Source organism: Leguminivora glycinivorella, chromosome 19, assembly GCF_023078275.1.
Source record: "Leguminivora glycinivorella isolate SPB_JAAS2020 chromosome 19, LegGlyc_1.1, whole genome shotgun sequence".
Classification (NCBI taxonomy): Eukaryota; Metazoa; Arthropoda; class Insecta; order Lepidoptera; family Tortricidae; genus Leguminivora; species Leguminivora glycinivorella.
Genome location: NC_062989.1, coordinates 6,109,410 through 6,129,537, shown reverse-complemented (window position 1 = coordinate 6,129,537; position 20,128 = coordinate 6,109,410). Strand labels below are relative to the sequence as shown.

At 42.3% G+C, this 20,128-nt stretch overlaps 1 protein-coding gene and 1 long non-coding RNA gene across 2 annotated transcripts in view; both read right to left on the bottom strand.

Annotated features, from left to right (window-relative positions):
* Nucleotides 1-524: 524 nt before the first annotated feature.
* LOC125236605 lies at nt 525-4,720 on the bottom strand. The gene is made up of 2 exons (XR_007178220.1): nt 3,193-4,720; nt 525-679 (listed from the first exon to the last, which is right to left on the bottom strand). It is a non-coding gene; the product is annotated as an uncharacterized LOC125236605 (long non-coding RNA).
* A 92-nt stretch (nt 4,721-4,812) lies between these two features.
* The window catches only part of LOC125236741 (citron rho-interacting kinase), a 46,556-nt gene continuing 31,240 nt past the window's right edge, over nt 4,813-20,128 (bottom strand). The window contains 8 exon segments of the mRNA XM_048143661.1: nt 4,813-6,090; nt 6,216-6,472; nt 6,896-7,100; nt 7,443-7,590; nt 8,879-8,962; nt 9,205-9,249; nt 9,354-9,422; nt 9,931-10,037. Of these exon segments, the coding sequence (XP_047999618.1) occupies nt 5,008-6,090; nt 6,216-6,472; nt 6,896-7,100; nt 7,443-7,590; nt 8,879-8,962; nt 9,205-9,249; nt 9,354-9,422; nt 9,931-10,037 (1,998 nt within the window). The 3' untranslated portion in view covers nt 4,813-5,007.

Genomic DNA, 20,128 nt, shown 5'->3' with positions numbered 1-20,128 from the left:
CCTTGAATAAAGTCAAATTAACTGCTTTAAAATTGATAAAAGTAGGTGAATCTAGTAATAAAGATGATTTTCCACCTGTGGAACTACTGGAAGCAGTGATAAATGCATTTTTTGCGTTGTAGTTTCCTCGCTATAGTGAGGGGAAAAGTTTTGTGTTACACTCGGGTGCAAATGTATTTTACTTCTCGTGTGTTAAAAAACTCGCAAGTTCAGAATTCTAGTCTCGAACCACTCGCTTCACTCGTGGTTCAACTATAGAATCCTTTCACTTGCTCGTTTTTCAATTCCACACTCAGCGTTAAAATACAACTTTGCCCCCTTGTATAACAAATAACTATTACTTCTCGTGTGTTAAAAAACTCGCAAATTCAGGATTCTATTTTCGGACCACTCGCTTCGCTCGTGGTTCAACTATAGAATCCTTTCACTTGCTCGTTTTTCAATTCCACACTCGGCGTTAAAATACAACTTTGCCCCCTTGTATAACAAATAACTATAAAATGGAAATTTAAAGTAAAATGCAATTTCTTACGAAAATTATATATTATTTTTAACAGGTCATCGTAGATGGTAAGTAACAAATATTGCTTAAAACTAAATCTAGCAGAATTAAAAGTCAATTATAAAATCACAGTAAAATAATTATTAATAGTTATTAATTAAAGCGGCAAGCCCTGACCTAGTCTTTTATATACTAACATTTAGTAAAAAATAGGCCAACCTACCTCTATAAATATTAGATCACCTAGTGACGTATTAATTTTTTTACAAATAGTTTCTTATGCTGACTCAATCCACACACTTTTGAAAAGCCGAATTTTGATGAAAAACATAAGATTTAGACCGCTATTATATGTGTATAGTTTAGTAAAAGTGAAATGGGAATTTGTAAAATACAAAACGAACCACTAACGTGTCAGGTTTTTTTATAATAAATTTTTGTAAGTGCTCACTCAGTCCACACGTTTTGAGAAAGTTAAAAATGTAAATATCTTACGATTTGTAGCACCTAAGACACTCGAAAGTACTTCAACATTTAGTAAAAATTTTTACTAAATATCCACCATCTAATATTTTATATTCGTTGTCTGGTTTTAAAGATATTCAGACATAACTTTTCTCATACAAATGTATCAAGTAGGGTGACCACACTATGTCGGCTCCTGATTTTCCCCACCTTCCCATTGTCATATTGAGATTGGGGAGTTTCGTTCGTTCAATTTTGATAATATTAAACTAATACCATATTAATTCTCCATCTGCAAACTATTTTTCGGTTATGTTCTTGGCCTAGTGATGATGTGTATTGTGTAATTTTTATCGACGTCAGGATAATAACCATATCGACATTCATGCATTAAAAAGGACATGAATGATAATTGGTAAGAAACAAAGAATATAATACTTCACTAGTAAGAAACCAGAACCTGGTAATCTAATCGTGCTAACAGATGAGCGTACCGGATTTAGAATAGAATAGAATAGAATATAATTTATTTCAGTATAAAAACACAGTTATACAATGCATACACAATGAGATGAAAAAAAAGAAGACTTATAACTAACATGTACACTGTAGGTAATTACACTGAAAAAGGTGAACACTCAGCATAATGCCCGGTCCTACTGGAGTAGTACCCGACGCTGGTCTTCCGTGAACACCTGTAGGGAGCGTAGTTGCACGTAGCTATTTATAATTACTACATATAGGGTTATATACCTATATTTTATACATATATGTACTTCACAAAATTTTTGACGCTAACAATTAATTATGACGATTAGTCTATTAAGAGAAAGGACAAGTTAAGTGGCTATTCTTGTTTTATATTTATTTTAAGAATTTTGTACTACAATCAAGTTAAATAACAATTTGGAAACTATGCAGATGAAAGCTATAAAAATTACAAAACGTTTTGTAACGATTTGTAAGTGGCAGCGAGAAAATAATAACTATTTCTCGCTCCCATTTACAAGCTAGCAAGCATCCATATGGATGACCTTGGTGCGGTACGGTGCTCGTACGGTCATGTGTTAGCAGCTTTACAGCGTGCGTAGCCGAATGGCATTACTCCGACGCCAAACGGAAACGAAACGCCGTGCCAGTTAGTCTGGCTCTGTCGCGCCAATACGCACGAGCGATATAGATAGATATCTACTAGCGTTTCGTTTCGTGAGCGTTTCGTAATTAGTGCCATTCAGCTACGCACCCTGACCTGTCGGGTCAAACTCAACTTTTTTTATAGTTTTTAGTTTTCTAGAAATTCTCAAAAATGATTGAAAAGAAACTATTGAAATAGTAAATTGATAACATCCTCTTGTTTTTTTTCCATTTGGCAGAGAAGATATTATTGAGGTAAGTAGACTTCATCATTACTTAGGTTTTTGCGAAAGGAGAAGAAGATAATCTATTGATTTCTGTCTGTGCCCGTGTGGTGACGGGTTAAGAACTTCACCACCCCCTTTCTTCCCGTGGGTGTCGTAGAAGGCGACTGTGGGATATGGGTTAAATTGTGGCGTAGGCGACAGGCTGGCAACCTGTCACTGCAATGTCACAGTTTCGTTTTCTTTCAACCCCTTATTTGCCAAGAGTGGCACTGAAACCTGAGTAGTTTGATGTACTCTGCCTACCCCTTCATGGGACACAGGCGTGATTGTATGTATGTATGTTTGTTCTGTTATACTCTTATTTCTTGCAATGGGAAGGTGGGGAAAATCAGGAGCCGACATAGTGTGGTCACCCTACTTGATACATTTGTATGAGAAAAGTTATGTCTGAATATCTTTAAAACCAGACAACGAATATAAAATATTAGATGGTGGATATTTAGTAAAAATTTTTACTAAATGTTAAAGTACTTTCGAGTGTCTTAGGTGCTACAAATCGTAAGATATTTACATTTTTAACTTTCTCAAAACGTGTGGACTGAGTGAGCACTTACAAAAATGTATTATAAAAAAACCTGACACGTTAGTGGTTCGTTTTGTATTTTACAAATTCCCATTTCACTTTTACTAAACTATACACATATAATAGCGGTCTAAATCTTATGTTTTTCATCAAAATTCGGCTTTTCAAAAGTGTGAGGATTGAGTGAGCATAAGAAACTATTTGTAAAAAATTAAATACGTCACTAGGTGATCTAATATTTATAGAGGTAGGTTGGCCTATTTTTTACTAAATGTTAGTACCTAGTCTTATAGCGGCAAACTTTGTTATCACTTAACAAAGTTTCTTTATACCTAGTCGATGTTTTAATGAAAGCAAGTTTTGAAATAACCCAGCACTATTTAAATTACCTACTTTTAATGCGACTGTAGAACAAGGACCCATTTCTCAAAACTGAAAGTTACAGTTAGCTTCGAGAAATGGGCCCCAGGGGCTCAAGCTCGAAAGAGAATTCCGCTTGTAACTTTCAGTTTTAAGCTACAAGTTACAATTTACATGTGGTAGTCAATGTCTAATATGACAAGTTGGAAAGAGACTTCCGCTTGTAACTTTCAGTTTTGAGAAATGGGCCACTGGTTGTAGGTAGTTTTTTTTTTAAGTAAACTTCGTATTATTTGTACATTTTCATACAAGACTAGAGTGTAGACACGATAGACATGGCGTCTCTCATTTGACTTAATTTTCATAACTGATAAAAAAATACGCGTGATACTCTGCAGCCGGACCACCACGGTTTATTGTGCTCAGATTACCATGGTGGAATGTACCTCTGACGTACCCCTTGTACCTCGTCGGAAATTGCATGTACCTCAGTAGTTTGCCAGAAATATACAACCATGCAGCAACGACTCTCAAAAAAACATTACATGCAAATCTATTAAACATCCTATGAAATTGCTGTGGCTTTATAGAATACTAACCTTTTTCTTAGTGTTCATATGTCACTAATTACATTTAAAAATACTTGATGTCATTTTTAACCGACTTCTTTACCCAGAAGGAGAAGGTTCTGTATTTCGTGTTTATTTTCTTTCGCTATTGTAATTATTATACGTTTTTAGCATAAGAAAAAATGGCGTGGAGGTAATCTTGAAATACAAATTAACGAAAATACATTACATTAAAATGTGGTCAGTTTTCTTCCTTCCATTTTAATGAATGGTTTAGTAGTTAAATACATTTTTGTATAAAATAATGAGAAGTATTCTTAAATAACGTTTTTGAAGAATTTGCGATCGGTGTTTTTTAACAAAACCACTGTTGCATCATAACTCATGAGTACTGAGCTCAAAAGAGACGTCTTCGAAACTAATATCGACTTAATTTTTTCAACACACTGAACAAACTTTTCCAAAAAAATAAATACAAACACAAAAAAAATACTGCTACTTCAATTAATCTACGTAAATAACGTAAAATACTTAAAAGTATTTATTATAAATTACAGTATACATTGTTTGCTTAATTTACATACAAAAATAGTGTCTATTTATATAGGAATACTTGAGCATAAGTATAAGTACATTATTTTTTTATGTATTGTTTAATTCGGCTACACTAATGTAAGCATGTCTTACAAGGATGAACCAAAACGTGGCACGTAAACGTTAAGTACAACTATTGAAATATTTTTGAATTTTGTGCGGGTTTATTGACAAAACTGTTTATCTTAAGCCAAGGATACACTAGGGGACAAATGTCCCACGACATGTGTCGGCGACATGTCAAGCGAAGCCGGCCGATTTCGCCTGACATATCTGGCGACATCGCGCGACTCGATGTCTAACGAAGTCGTAAGACGTCGCGCGACACCCGATGTCTTTGCCCACACGTAAACATTCGAGCGAAGTCCGCATCGCGTTACATCACCCGATGTCACTGGCGACACGTGTCGCGCGATGTCGCCAGACATGTCGAGCGAAGTCTGACAACGTCGCGCTACTTCACCCGACGTCGCTGGCGACACGTGTCGTGGGACATTTGTCCCCTAGTGTATCCTTGGCTTTAAATGTTTACTAAACATTTGCATCCATTAAGCTGGAACACAACGTCGAGAGCTACTGGAAGCGCACTTGCCTCGTGAACATCTCGGCGCACAGGTCCTCCGGCCGCTGCGAGCCCTCCGACTCGTCCTCGCTCTGCGACTCGGAGTCGGAGTCGAACTCGGACGTGAGCGCCGGCGACTTCCTGCCGGCGTTGAACCCTCGCTTCAGTCCTATCTCGGTCGTCAGGATCTCCTTGATGACTTCGTCGGCGTCCATCTGGTTCTGCCTCCGATTTTTCTCCCGCAGCTGGCGCGCCCGCTTTTTTATGTCGGCGAGGAAGCCGGTCGCGCCGCTCAGCGTCTCCAGCGACGTGTCCTGCGGCGACTCTCGGCCGAGGTCCGTCAGCGAGCGCGCCAGCTCCGGGGTCGAGCTCTTCTCCGACTCGGAGGCCGTCACGAGGGACTCGAGCGACGCGCCGACGCTCCGGAACGCGGCGAGCCCGCCGACCACCGACACCTGGTAGCCGTCGTCGCGTTTCGTGCGAACGATGATGCCGTCGGTCGTCGTGCCGAGCAGAGCCGGCTGCGGCAGCCTCACGCTGAACGTCTCCGGCGCGCAGAACTCGGAGCCGCTCGAGGCGACCGAGGCGGAGTCGCACGTGCAGGCGGGCGCGCGGTAGGCGTCGTCGCCGACGTGCACGATCGTGACGTCGTCGTCGCCGACCGCGTAGAGGAAGGGGCGCACGAACGCGAACTCCCGCACGGCCGCGCTCCACTTGGGGTCGTCCGGGCGCGTGCGGCGGCCCCGGTCGTCCACGAACACGCCGCACTCCGCGTAGCACAGCAGCAGCTCCGCGGGCTCGGCGCACACGAGCAGCACGGCGCGGGGCGCGGAGCGCGTGCGCGCGGCGGCGGCCACGGTGGCGTCGGCGGCGGCGAGCGGCTCGAGCGCGCCCTGGGGCAGCGCGGCGCGCAGCGGGCGCTCGGCCGCCACGTAGAGCGCGGCGCGCGTGAGCAGCAGCGCGGCCGGCGCGCGCTCGAGGCCGAAGGCGCGCGACACGGTGTAGGCGGCGGCCGCCGCGTCCCAGCGCAGCAGCACCACGCGCCGCCCCAGCGCCACCGCGCACGACCCGTCCGCGCCCGGCCCGGTCATCGCCTGCACGCATCATATGTATTCGTTTTGAGTTAAAAACTATTACGACAAACTGATTTTAGGTGAAATTTGACATTGTTCAATGCGACATGTATGTGATAGTGTTGGTGAACATTAGGTGTGATTACCGTAATGAGATGCGGGTGCGCGGCGTCGGGCAGCGGCACGCGGTCGACGCGCAGCGCGGGCTGCAGGTGGTCGGCGCGGCGCAGCGCGGAGGCGAGCGCGGGCGCGGCGGCGTGCAGCAGCGTGCCGCCGTGCGCCAGCAGCGCGCGCGCGCCGCTCACGCACACGCTCGACACCGCGCCCGCGCCCGCTCGCGGCGACGACTCCGACACCATGAGGCGGACCGGACTGCGTAGCGAGCGTAGTCCATCGTTACAACCTAAAAAAATATATAATTTTTTACTCTGAAATGCTCTCTTATAGGTATAATTTGTGCAATGTCTATCACTTTTTTTTTTTCGCAAACTATGACCGCCAGTGGTCTCTCGATTTCCGTGTGGAGCAGATACGCGTGCAACCCACAGTCAGCGCTGGTTTTGACGCGGGGGCAGCATGCTGAACCAGTGTGGCCTTGTGTCGTATGAGTGACATAAGGCCACATTATAGTGTCGGCAAGCGCGGATCCAGCTTCACAAAATAATCCAAAATTAATGAGATAGCAGACCATATCGCGCGACCATACTTGTCCGCGCATTTTAGTGTCGGTCATGCCCCCTATGTTTACCGAGAGCACACGCGGCGTGTAGCTAACCATGAGCGCCGATTTGGTGAACCAGTGTGGTCTCGTGTGAGTATTATATACCTATCGCGACAGCGTCGTCAGCCACGACGGCGGCGGCCAGCGGCTTGTCAGCCCCCGTGTACAGCACGCGCGGCGTGTAGCCCGCAGTGAGCGCGGGCGCGGGCGCGGGCGCGGGCAGCGCGCTGAGCCAGTGCGCGCGCGCGGCGCGGTCGCCGCACACCACCACTGCGGTGCTGCCGCGGGCGTCCGGGTTCGAGATCGTTATCTGAAAACAATATTATTCTCAATTTCTTCTTCAATATGAACGCTCATAATTTCCATAATGGGTTTGGCGGGATTCTGCGCTCTGCGAATGTGGTGAAGAGGACCAAACCGATGAGCATATTACGCAGCGCTGACCTTTGCATGCTTTCCCAGGCCTTCCGGAGGACCTGTTTAAACTAACACCTGACGCAATCTCATGGCTTTATATTGTTTGAAATGTTTATGTAAATGCGCCATACGATTAAATAAATAAAATTTCCAGACGCTCGTCAAATTCCTCGTTTTCCTAGTGCAAGACACTACTATGATTCAGAGACGCGTAGTATAAGTTACAGTTATAAACTGACCGTGAAAGCCCTGCCGGCCTCGTTGAAGGGCAGCCCAGCCGCGTCGTCGCTGGCCAGGCGCGCGTGTAGCTCCTTGTTGCCGCTGCGCAGCACGAGTGCGCCGTCACACAGCGCGCTGTCACGCGCTCGCGGCTGCCGTCTCGCCTGTACAACATTTAAGCCCCATTTAGATGGTACGAGTTTCTCGCCTCGAACGTACGATTATCGAAGTACGAGAAAAAATATCGTATCATGTAAACTATGTGTACGATATCGCACGGGAGGAGGCGATAATCGCCTCGCCTTTGATGTTTGTATGTCTCCGTGTAAACTAAACACCTATGCGAGAATCGTATACGAGTTTATGCGCTACAGTCGGAATGAATTCTCTTTACCTAGAAACAGAAACCATGGTATTTTTATATTTACAGCTAACTCTCAGTAACAGCTAAAACCAAAAATAAATTAGGGTTATCATTATCAATATTATATAGTTAATGTAGGGTATAATGCTATCATTTAAAATAAATCTTATCTATATTCTATGTTCAATAATATCCTAAACCTAATCGCAAGTATCGCAACCAAGATTTTATTAGCTAGGTAACACTACGGTCGAATTCATTATTTTCCCTATTATATAATTATTATTTAGACCTTCATAAATGATTTATAGTGTTTTTAATATTATTGGGTACTATGCATCTTAAATTCAAATAAATCCAAAGTAAATTATATCCAACATTATAAAAAAGCATGAAATATATGTGTTTATAATTAATTAATTAGCAACTAAGCACGCAAGTTGACAGGCAAAACTAGCATGAAAATCGGTTCGCTCCGATTCGTGCGATAATCGCACGTTCGAGAAGAAATGTCATACGAGAACCGGTTTAGACGAGTCGAGAAATGTTATGGAAATATTTCCCGGAAATTCAACTCTCCGTCTAAACTATTTCGCCTGGCGATAATCGCCTGGCGAGTATCGCATACGATACTCGTATGCGAGTTTTTATTTCTCGCACGAATGTAAACGTGTTCGTACGATAATCGCCAGGCGATTATCGCATACGATAATGTCATACGAGTTTCTCGACCAAAACGGGCGAGAAACTCGTACCATCTAAATGGGGCTTTACGGTCAAATGGGTATTGAAACATTTTTAATATTCTTAAAACTTACCTTTTTAACAGTGACAGGTCAGTTTAGTTTGAGCCTTTTTTTCTCGACTTAAACCGAGCGGCTTTAGTACGTTATGGTAACTCTTCAGCACGCATTTCATCTACGATACGCTACGGAATGTGAACGATTGGCCTTTTATCTACACGTCTTGAATAGGAAGAGAATGCAGAGTGTGAGTTTTTCGTGTAAGAGAATGCTTCAGCTCGACATTGTATGATAAAGTTGATTAAAATAAACGATTTTTTTATTTTGGTGATGAATCTTACATACCATACTATTTGTAAGAATGACTCCTGTGACGAATTCATCCGTGTGTCCATCCGTCCATCAGGCGTGTCGATACTTTTAAAGGTACTGAAAGCAAACAAATTAATGTTATAGGGGAATTACAAATTAATATTACTTTATAAAATCTGGCAGGTAATCATGGTCGTGCGATAAATGATGAAACGTCAGGCCGTCCTTTTCGCACTATTTGTAAGTGTAATAGGGACGCGGCGATGCGATAAAGTTTATCCAACTAATGTACTACACCCGCAGGTCCAATCAAAATTAATTTATATGTATAAGTAGTTATGAAATATATGTATAATTACCCGTTCGGAGTTTTTTTCTCATTTCGTCTCGGTGTAGGAGGGCAGCTGAAAAAATAAAAATATTTTTGTAAAAATTTCAACAAGATGTCACTACATTATCATCGTCATCCTACAAAAGCTACAAACACTGAATTAATAGTGATACATACTTGCTTTCGTTGAGAGATTTAGAAGAGGCAAGCTTTGCGCGCAATCGGTCGACTTCTTCTCGTAATTCTCTGGAAAAAAAGTTTTAATGTATAGTAATTTTATTAACAATAGGAATTTCGTCTTAAATTCCAGGGCTCAGTTTTCGCCTGCTACCCACTAAAGTGTGAGTAAGTTAAGGAAATGCTGATGTATAAACTGTTAGGTACATATATGTTTATATAATTTAATTAACAAAATAAAAAAATGCAAAATCATATACCGGGTGTCCCTAAAACCAACGCCAAAATGAAAAGAACATCTATCTTATCAACTATCACATTAAGCGAATTTGACCTTTAATGAAAATTCGTGGTTTTTGAGACATTGGCCGTTTAATTTATAATAAAGTAAAGAAAAAAGCAAAATAATGCCAACATCTCGAAAACCATGACATTTTCATTAAGATCAAATTCGCTTAATTTGGTAGCTAATGAGATGTCCTATGACCCCTTTTCTTTTTGGCGTTGGTTGTAGGGACACCCTGTATGTGATACAGGTGTTGACCGCTACACGCGTCGTTACTGTGTATGTGCGTACCTGTTGGCGCGGCGCAGCGGCGGCGAGGCGTTGGTGCGGCGGCCCGAGCGCCCGAACAGCTTGTTGCCGATGGAACATTTCTTCCGCCCGGCTTCTTCCACTTTAGCCTGCACTTATTATTTTGGTTGGTAACGAATGCGCAAAAAAACAATGTCTAACTGGCTGGCACGTATAAAATGCTTTACATTTCGAGTATTTGATCAGTTTATGTGTTTTGTTGTCGATTGTTTTTGATCTTTAATCTCACACAAAAAAGCCTTTTATACTCGAACATGTCAGAATATTAACAATACATACATACATACAATCACGCCTGTATCACATAAAGGGGTAGGCAGAACACATGAAACTACTAAAGCTTCAGTGCCACTCTTGGCAAATAGGGATCATCCACATATTACGGGTTTCTTTTCAAATTTCAGGTTTTTGGACCCCTCCCCCCCCTATGTCACGCTTTTTTGTATCCCTTTAACAGGGATTGTCACATTTAGTACGACCCCCCCCCTTACACTGTGACGTAATATATGGATGACGCCTTAAGAGCGTTATAACATTTCGGCGTCGGGCGAAATTAGGTATTTTACCCGCCGCGCGAGCCCAATATGCCGACCCTTTCTAGCACGTCTTATCACTCGCTCGCACTACAATAATGGTGTACCAGAGAACCTCCCCGCCACCCGATTGGCGTGAGTTTGGGTTCTTTGGACAAAAGGGCGCTGGTTCTGTCCGGAAATCGGCACCTTAGGAAGATTTTCACCGTTTCGGGGTGCAAAAACAAAATGGGAGGAACTTAAAAGAAAAATATATAAATAAAAGCCCTACACTCACCCGCGCTTTGACGTATAGGCCTTTGCCGCACTTTTGGTTTTAATTAAATCCACGGCTTTTCCGCTCGCCGTGATTTCACAAGATTTCTTTCCGCAGTTCACCACCGCCGTGAACGTCAACGATTTTCTTTCTTCCACTTCTGACATATTCTTTTTCTTCTTTCATGTCATATTGTTTAAATCTTGTTCTAAAGATAACGCCTTTTGCGCATGCCCGTAATTTCCCCATACGAGATAAATATATATGATAAAATGATGTGAGAGCGAGACATGATAAATGTAAACAATTTAGGATGCGTTCCGAAACTACTTATGGTATTAAAAACTAAACATTCCCCCGCCCGAGAAAGGCTAAAGCCTTTATCAACAATAAACAAAGAAAATAAAACACTAAATTAAAACAATTTGGTACCGCTAACTCCGCTTAGTCGTCCAAAGGAAGCCTACAAATTTTAACAACAGGCCGCGTGAGGCTACCTGTAGAAGTTTTGAGACGTACTACCCTAACAACACCGTCTTTGCCGGGTAGCAGTTCTTCTATCCTTCCTAACTTCCATTTTAGAGGAGGTAAATTCTCCTCCTTTATCAGGACAAGATCACCCAGCTGAGGCGGATCAGTTGGAGATGTCCATTTTCTACGCATTTGAAGAGAATGGAGGTATTGTTCACTCCATTTTCTCCACAACCGTTGAGACATAGCTTGTATTAAGTTAAACCGATTCAACCGTGAGTTCGGAATGTCTTCGAAATTGTACTCCGGAACCGAAAGCAAAGGTCTTCCAATAAGTAGATGAGCAGGCGTCAAAACCTCCAATTCATTAGGATCTTGGGTCAATGGGCATAGAGGACGACAATTAAGGACTGCCTCCACCCTGGTAAATACCGTTACCAATTCATCAAACGTCAAAACCTGTTCACCTATGACGCGCCGCAATAGTGTCTTAGCCGACTTTACGGTCGCCTCAAAAAGACCACCGAAATGTGGCGCCGCTGGCGAATTAAACCGCCACGTTATAGACTGTTTGGCCGCGCCGTCGCTAAGCCCTTGTTGTGCTTCCTCAGAAGCCAAATATTTCCGCACATCATCCAAGTATCTGTTGGCACCTGTATAATTGGTTCCGCAATCTGAACGTATCACACTCGGCATACCGCGTCGAGATGTGAACCGTGTCAAAGCCGCAAGAAACCCTTCTGTCGAAAGGTCAGTGACACACTCCAAATGAACCCCTTTGGATGCAGAGCAGATAAATACGCAAAGATACGCCTTCAGAATTTTTGCGTTCCGCAAACGAGACTGCTTAATGCTGAATGGACCAGCAAAATCAGTTTGCACTGTGTGAAACACACCAGTCGCATTAACTCGATCCCATGGCAGCGCTGACATAATCGGCGCTGTTGGTCTGGCTTTGGTCTTAAAACATTTCATACACTTGAAAATTCGTGTACGAATCACTTGTCCCGCAGAAAGAATCCAAAATTGCCGCTGTAATACCGACATCAAAACCGTTGCCCCCGCGTGGCAATAGGTCACATGAAAATGATCCACGATCAAAACCGTTAGAGCATGTGATTTTGGTAAAATCACCGGATGCTTTCGTGGAAAAGACAAACTTGAATGCTCCAAACGACCTCCAACGCGCAATAAACCGTCATCCGCAATAAACGGCAAAAGCCGACGTGGCCGCTTGGAACATTGTTTATTCTGGTCTAAGCAGTGGATATCGTCCGCAAACTCCTCCTGCTGAACCAATTTGATTAACCGCTGCAAAGCGAACCGTCGCTCTGGGACTGATAATACCCCCCTAAGTTTCTCGGACAAAGGCCTGGCATTGTTGACAAACCGGAAACAATATGCTACGACCGTCAATAGCATATTTAAACAACTAAACCGCGTAAAAATATTATCCTTGTCAACAATCCCGACCAGAGCCTGAACATTTACCTTCACTTTCCGCAATCCAGGTAACGGATCTTCCGCCTTGTCCATTATATTCCTGGGCCAGGTCTCCGCATCACCTGACAACCAAGGAGGTCCCCACCATAAAGGATGCTCCAATAGCACTGACGCGCGACAACCGCGACTCGCGACATCAGCAGGGTTCATTTCTGAAGGTAAGTGTCTCCAGGCTATGTTTAAACCGCAATTTATAATCTGAGAAACTCGATTACCCTCAAAAGTCTGCAACAAATGTGGCGATGTCTTCAACCACGAGAGAACGATAGTGCTGTCACACCATCCGAAGATTCCGTCTATCGTCAGGTCATTACTGATTGCAGCAACAACGTATTTCAATAGTCTGACTAGCAACGCCGCACCGCTTAATTCAAGTTTCGGAATAGTTAGTTTTGATTTCACCGGCGAGACTCGTGATTTTGCCATCATCAAACTAACCTTGACCCTTCCGTCGTGCCCCACAGTCCTCAGATAAACCGCTGCACCATACCCAAGTTCTGATGCATCTGAGAAACCATGCAGAGAACACGATTTGACGTCTAATAAGATAAAGCGTTCCAACCGCAGATTTGAAATAAGAGGCATATCTTTTAAAATGCCTTGCCATTCCGCAACTACGTCATCAGGAGCTTTCGCATCCCATGACAAATTTTTCAGCCAGAGTTGCTGCATGAGGACCTTATCCTGAAAGATTACTGGGCAGATCCACCCCAAAAGATCAAATGCCCTAGCTAAAGTTGACAATATTGACCGCTTAGTACATCCACTAGTGTCATCCAGCTTCGTACGATATGAGAAACAGTCACTGCTAGAATCCCATTGAACGCCTAGGATTTTATAGAAACTAGGCCCATCCGCATTGTCAAATATTTTGCGAGGTTTTTCTAAATGCTCCTCTGCTATGTCCTGTAAGACTTCCTTACTGCTTGACGTCCATTTACTAAGCTCAAAACCGCCAGAGCGTAGTAAATCCGTCAGTTCCTGCTTCAACTTGCTTGCGTCTTCTATGGAATCGGCTCCACCTAAAATGTCATCCATATACACCGAAGACCGCAGAAGTTGTGCCGCAGCAGGAAACTGCATCTCTTCGTCATCTGCCAACTGCCTTAGCGTCCGAATCGCAAGGTATGGGCTTGACTTCATTCCGTATGTTACGGTATTTAGCCGATACACACGCAAAGGTAAGTCTGGGGACTCCCGCCAGAAAATGAGCTGGAAACGCCGATCCTCCTCAGCAATCAAAATCTGTCTAAACATCATCCTGATGTCCGTTGTAAAAACGTAACGATGTAGCCTAAACCTACATATGATTTCCGCGATATCCCGCTGTAGTTTTGGACCCACATGCAAACAATCATTTAGCGCAACACCATTAGTAGATGCGCAACTAGCGTCAAAAACTACGCGAATCTTATCAGAATCCTTTTTAAAAATTCCATGATGAGGTATAATGTAACTACCACTGGCGTAGTCCTTTGGTTCCCCTTCACACAGTGACATGTGTCCTGTTTCGGCGTACTCCCGCATAAACTCCGTGTATTTCTCCCTGAAGACCTCGTTGCCTTTTGCAAGGAGCCGCCTCTCCATGGCTAAAAACCGCTTCATAGCTATGGGTACAGTGTTACCGAGTTCAGGGGCGTCCGATATAAAAGGCAACCGTGCTGAGTATCTACCCTCTTCAGTCCGTGAATGGGTATCTCTAAAAATGGTCTCGCATTCAAGATCTTTAGGGTTTTCCGCCTTAAACGGGATGTCTTCAACCTCCCAGAACCGTTCTAAGATCCCATCTGTGCTTGTGCTACAGAAAAAGGCCTGAGACGCACAAGGAACTCGAAGGGAAACTCCAATATTAACAGGACCTGACAAAACGTGTCCGAACACCGTTTTTGTCACCCGTGGAATGTGATCATGGATTTTGATGCGTCCGCTGAGTACAATGTCACAAAGTAAATCCTCACCTAATAAAATATCAATCTCTCGACTCACAAAGAACTGTTCATCCGCAAGATCCAGTCCCCGATAATTATCCGCCAACTGAGCCGGCAACGAATATCCAGGCAGGTTATAACTGATTTTATTTAAGACATTAGCCGTGGTCACCAGCACTGGCTGATCCGTCAGCCTAGGTGTCATGGTCAGGTTAACTGCTCCCCTACAACCGGTTATAGGAGTACAGCCCAGTCCTGTGATTGGGTCGTCAGGCTTAAACCGCTCCAAGCCTAACCTCTGCACACAGGACTCCGAAATGAATGTGCTCTCGCTCCCTCCGTCCAGTAAGGCCCGCGCCTCCTGGTAGCGTCCGCTGCTATCCAGAACTCTAATTATTGCCGTCGCAAGTAACACCTTTGGTTTCATTGCCTGTGATGCCATCAATCCAGAGACTCCAGGAACCGCACCTTCTGGATTGCCGCTGGTTAAGGGCGCACTGACAACAGGAACACTTGAAGAGGACGAGGCAGCATTGTGAGACTTCCCATTTGTAGCCACGTTTGACGTCAAACGTTGTTCACGATCTGAACCACTTGCCGGAATATCAAAATGCAATAAATAATGGTGTTTAGCCGAATTACACTTGTAACAATTCTTGTTATAAGTGCATTTATCAATGGTGTGACCGTTCAAACACTTGAAGCACAATCTAAGTGAAACGACCTGACGCTTCCTAGCTGCAGGCTTCATCTCCAGGAATTTCTCACACTTCGCAATAAAGTGTCCGCTTTTTCCGCATAACCGACACGTCGACGCCGAACCTGCACCTTGAAATGCCGCATGAGCCTTTACCGCCTGGCTCTGTCCACCACCAATACGCCTTCCCGCCGACGCACTGGCCTGTGGTTCCACACTGGATTCCAAAATCCGTATTTCAGTTTCCAAAAACTTAATGAGGTCCGCGAATGTGGGTAATTCTTTATCGGCGTGCTTGTCTTCAAAGTGTTTCTTCAAGTTACCGTCTAACTTTTGGAAATTGATGTAGAAGAGCAAATAACACCACGAATCCACCGGAAATTCCATTTTTTCCAGCGCTTTTGTGTTTTCGATCAAGGTGTTCAAAAACATCTTTAAACCAGATACCCCCTTAGAAGTTACATGAGGTGCACTTAATAAATTGTGCAACAAACGATCCGCTAACAACCTTTTGTTGTTATACCGCGCATTCAATAAATCAATCGCGACCGAAAAATTATCTCCTGTGACTGATAGATGCTGAGTCAAAGTCTTTGGTTCGCCTAAAAGCGACCCCGCTAAATAATACATCTTCTCAGTATCCGATAAGGTGGCATCATTGCCCACCAACGACTGGAATAATTCCATAAAAGGAACAAACTCTTCCACCTGTCCCGCAAAGGTAGGAAGTTTCACTTTAGGGAGAACTACCCTATTCCGCGCGCTCTTAGGATTGTCATTATTGCTACCGCTGCTACAGCTATTATCCGCATTAGCTGAAGCGTTTAAATTTGTCAACCCTAAATGCCGTTGTTTAATAAAATAGTATTTTTTGTTATACGCGTCATACTCCTGAAGATGACTTTCCAAATCAAAGCTCTCTATATCCGCAGCAGAGAGCTGAAGTTCATAAAACATTTCCGTAAATGTCTCATAAACCTTTTCTAAGTCTTGAAACCGCACTATGAAATCACTTTCTTGTTCTGGAGACAATTCAGGATTCCGAGCCAACGCATCCAATACGTCAATACTACGACACGCTGTATGATGTTTCATTTGCAACAACTGTATCCGCCTAGCTGCCGCCATCTTTCCGTTGGTAGTATTTGAATACGTAACCCAAATCAATATAATCAATAGAATCCCAAACCCTAACACAAACCACAACATGAAAACTACACGTAACAATTACACATTATTTTTAATTAAAAGTTCCGCACTAGTAAATCACCGCAATAAATCTTGAAATTTGAAGTTAAATATAACCCGCAAGCCGCAAATAATACATTAAGATTTTACCGCTAACCTTAATATATTATAAAATGTTTATGTTTTAAACTTTTAAGAAAATGTTTAAGACCCCTGAAATTTTATTTTGTATCGAAATAGCATCAAATACCGATAAATAATGCTCTATACCACTTTTGTAAGAAATATAAATGTTTAGAAAAACACAAAAAGCCACACCTGAGCTGAGGTTCGAACCCCCAACCTTCAGCTTCTAAAACCACTCTTAGAACCGCAAGGCTAATCAAGCACTAGGTTACCTAGCCGAAATAGTCCTATAGTTTCCTATATGGAGTATATGGTAACCTAGCAACCAAACTGTTTTAATTTGAAATGTCAACGATAAAATAAATTTATAAGAAATTGAATTTCTAATGAATTTATGTAATAAATTTCAATGTTGAAACATTAGTTTCCAAAAAATACCCTAGTAGGTAACCGCAAATGTAAATCCAAAAAACGAAATTGTAAATGTGAGATATGAACGAAGATGTAATAAATAAAATCCCCAGTCAAAACATAAAATATATTAAAAAATGAGAACTCAAAAACAAATGTCCCCCCCAATTGTATGAAATGAGTATTATATTTCGTCCGCTCGAAATATAATTAATGAAATGAAACGGGTCAAATATTCCAAGGCGCCGAAAAAATTGAGCTCGAATTTCCGCAAATCCGGCTCGAAGGACCAAATGTACCAGAGAACCTCCCCGCCACCCGATTGGCGTGAGTTTGGGTTCTTTGGACAAAAGGGCGCTGGTTCTGTCCGGAAATCGGCACCTTAGGAAGATTTTCACCGTTTCGGGGTGCAAAAACAAAATGGGAGGAACTTAAAAGAAAAATATATAAATAAAAGCCCTACACTCACCCGCGCTTTGACGTATAGGCCTTTGCCGCACTTTTGGTTTTAATTAAATCCACGGCTTTTCCGCTCGCCGTGATTTCACAAGATTTCTTTCCGCAGTTCACCACCGCCGTGAACGTCAACGATTTTCTTTCTTCCACTTCTGACATATTCTTTTTCTTCTTTCATGTCATATTGTTTAAATCTTGTTCTAAAGATAACGCCTTTTGCGCATGCCCGTAATTTCCCCATACGAGATAAATATATATGATAAAATGATGTGAGAGCGAGACATGATAAATGTAAACAATTTAGGATGCGTTCCGAAACTACTTATGGTATTAAAAACTAAACAAATGGACAAAACAATCTTGATCCTTTCTATGGAATTTTGATAACAACCACAATCTACTATCTCGATATAAACTTTTGGTTTCTAATAAACATTATTTTGTACGAAAATACGAGAATATAGCGCGAAATAATATCAATTATGTTAAAATTTATTTAAAAAATTAAAGTAATAATTATAAAAGTAGACCCCATCCCAAATATTTGCTTTTGTTATATGATAAGTATTAGAGTAAAGTATATATTAATATGATGATAAAATAAGACAAATACAATTCTAATTACTTCAAGGTGGTGCTCAGGGTCTGATGATGGAGCCAGATGGTGGTCACCAATACTAATGAACAATATGACTATACAACTTCGTGGTTTACATGTCATTCTAGCATTTTCACTTTCACATTTCAAGTGCATATACCACGAGTATAGGTTTTCGGGTGTGCTGATTTAAAAATTAATGACCGATTTGGAATCTGACATTGCTGACTGTCACTTTGACACAAAAGTCGTCATGGGTGTCGTAAAATAGGTTTTAGGGGTGCTGATTCCAAAATTAATGACCAATGTGGAATCTGACATTGCTGACTGTCACTTTGACACAAAAGTCGTCATGGGTGTCGTAAAATAGGTTTTAGGGGGTGCTGATTCCAAAATTAATGACCAATGTGGAATCTAACATTGCTGACTGCCACTTTGACACAAAAGTCATCATGGGTGTCGTAAAATAGGTTTTAGGGGGTGCTGATTCCAAAAATAATGACCAATGTGGAATCTAACATTGCTGACTGTCACTTTGACACAAAAGTCGTCATGGGTGTCGTCAAATAGGTTTCCGGAGGTGCTGATTTGAAAATTAATGACCGATTTGGAATCTTGACATTGCTGACTGTCACTTTGACACAAAAGTCGTCATGGGTATCGTCAAAAAGGTTTCCGGGGTTGCTGATTCCAAAATTAACGACTATTTTGGAATCACACAGTGCTAATTGTCATTTTGACACAAAAGGAATCATGGGTGTAGTCAAATAGTTTTTAGGGGGTACTGATTCCAAAATTAATGAAATGATTTAAAAAGTAATGACCGATTTGGAACCTGACATTGCACAGTACCCCTGGAAACCTATTTGATGACACCCATAACGACTTTTATGTCAAAGTGACAGTCAGCAATGTCAGATTCCAAATTGATCATTAATATTGAGATCAGTACCCATGAAAACCTATTTGAAGACACCCATGATCACTTTTGTGTCAAAGTGACAGTCAACAGTGTCAGATTCCAAATTAGTCATTAGTTTTTAAACACCTCCGGATACCTATTTGACGACACCCATGACGACTTTTGTGTCAAAGTGACAGTCAGCAATGTCAGATTCCAAATTGGTCACTAATTTTGGAATCAGCACCCCCTAAAACCTATTTTACGACACCCATGACGACTTTTGTGTCAAAGTGACAGTCAGCAATGTCAGATTGAACATTGGTCATTAATTTTGGAATCAGCACCCCCTAAAACCTATTTTACGACACCCATGACGACTTTTGTGTCAAAGTGACAGTCAGCAATGTCAGATTGAACATTGGTCATTAATTTTGGAATCAGCACCCCCTAAAACCTATTTTATGACACCCATGACGACTTTTGTGTCAAAGTGACAGTCAGCAATGTCAGATTCCACATTGGTCATTAATTTTGGAATCAGCACCCCCTAAAACCTATTTTACAACACCCATGACGACTTTTGTGTCAAAGTGACAGTCAGCAATGTCAGATTCCAAATTGGTTATTAATTTTGGAATCAGCACCCCCTAAAACCTATTTTACGACACCCATGACGACTTTTGTGTCAGAGTGACAGTCAGCAATGTCAGATTGAACATTGGTCATTAATTTTGGAATCAGCACCTCCTAAAACCTATTTTACGACACCCATGACGACTTTTGTGTCAAAGTGACAGTCAGCAATGTCAGATTCCACATTGGTCATTAATTTTGGAATCAGCACCCCCTAAAACCTATTTTACAACACCCATGACGACTTTTGTGTCAAAGTGACAGTCAGCAATGTCAGATTCCAAATTGGTCATTCATTTTGTAATCAGCACCCCCTAAAACCTATTTTACGACACCCATGACGACTTTTGTGTCAGAGTGACAATCAGCAATGTCAGATTGAACATTGGTCATTAATTTTGGAATCAGCACCCCCTAAAACCTATTTTACGACACCCATGACGACTTTTGTGTCAAAGTGACAGTCAGCAATGTCA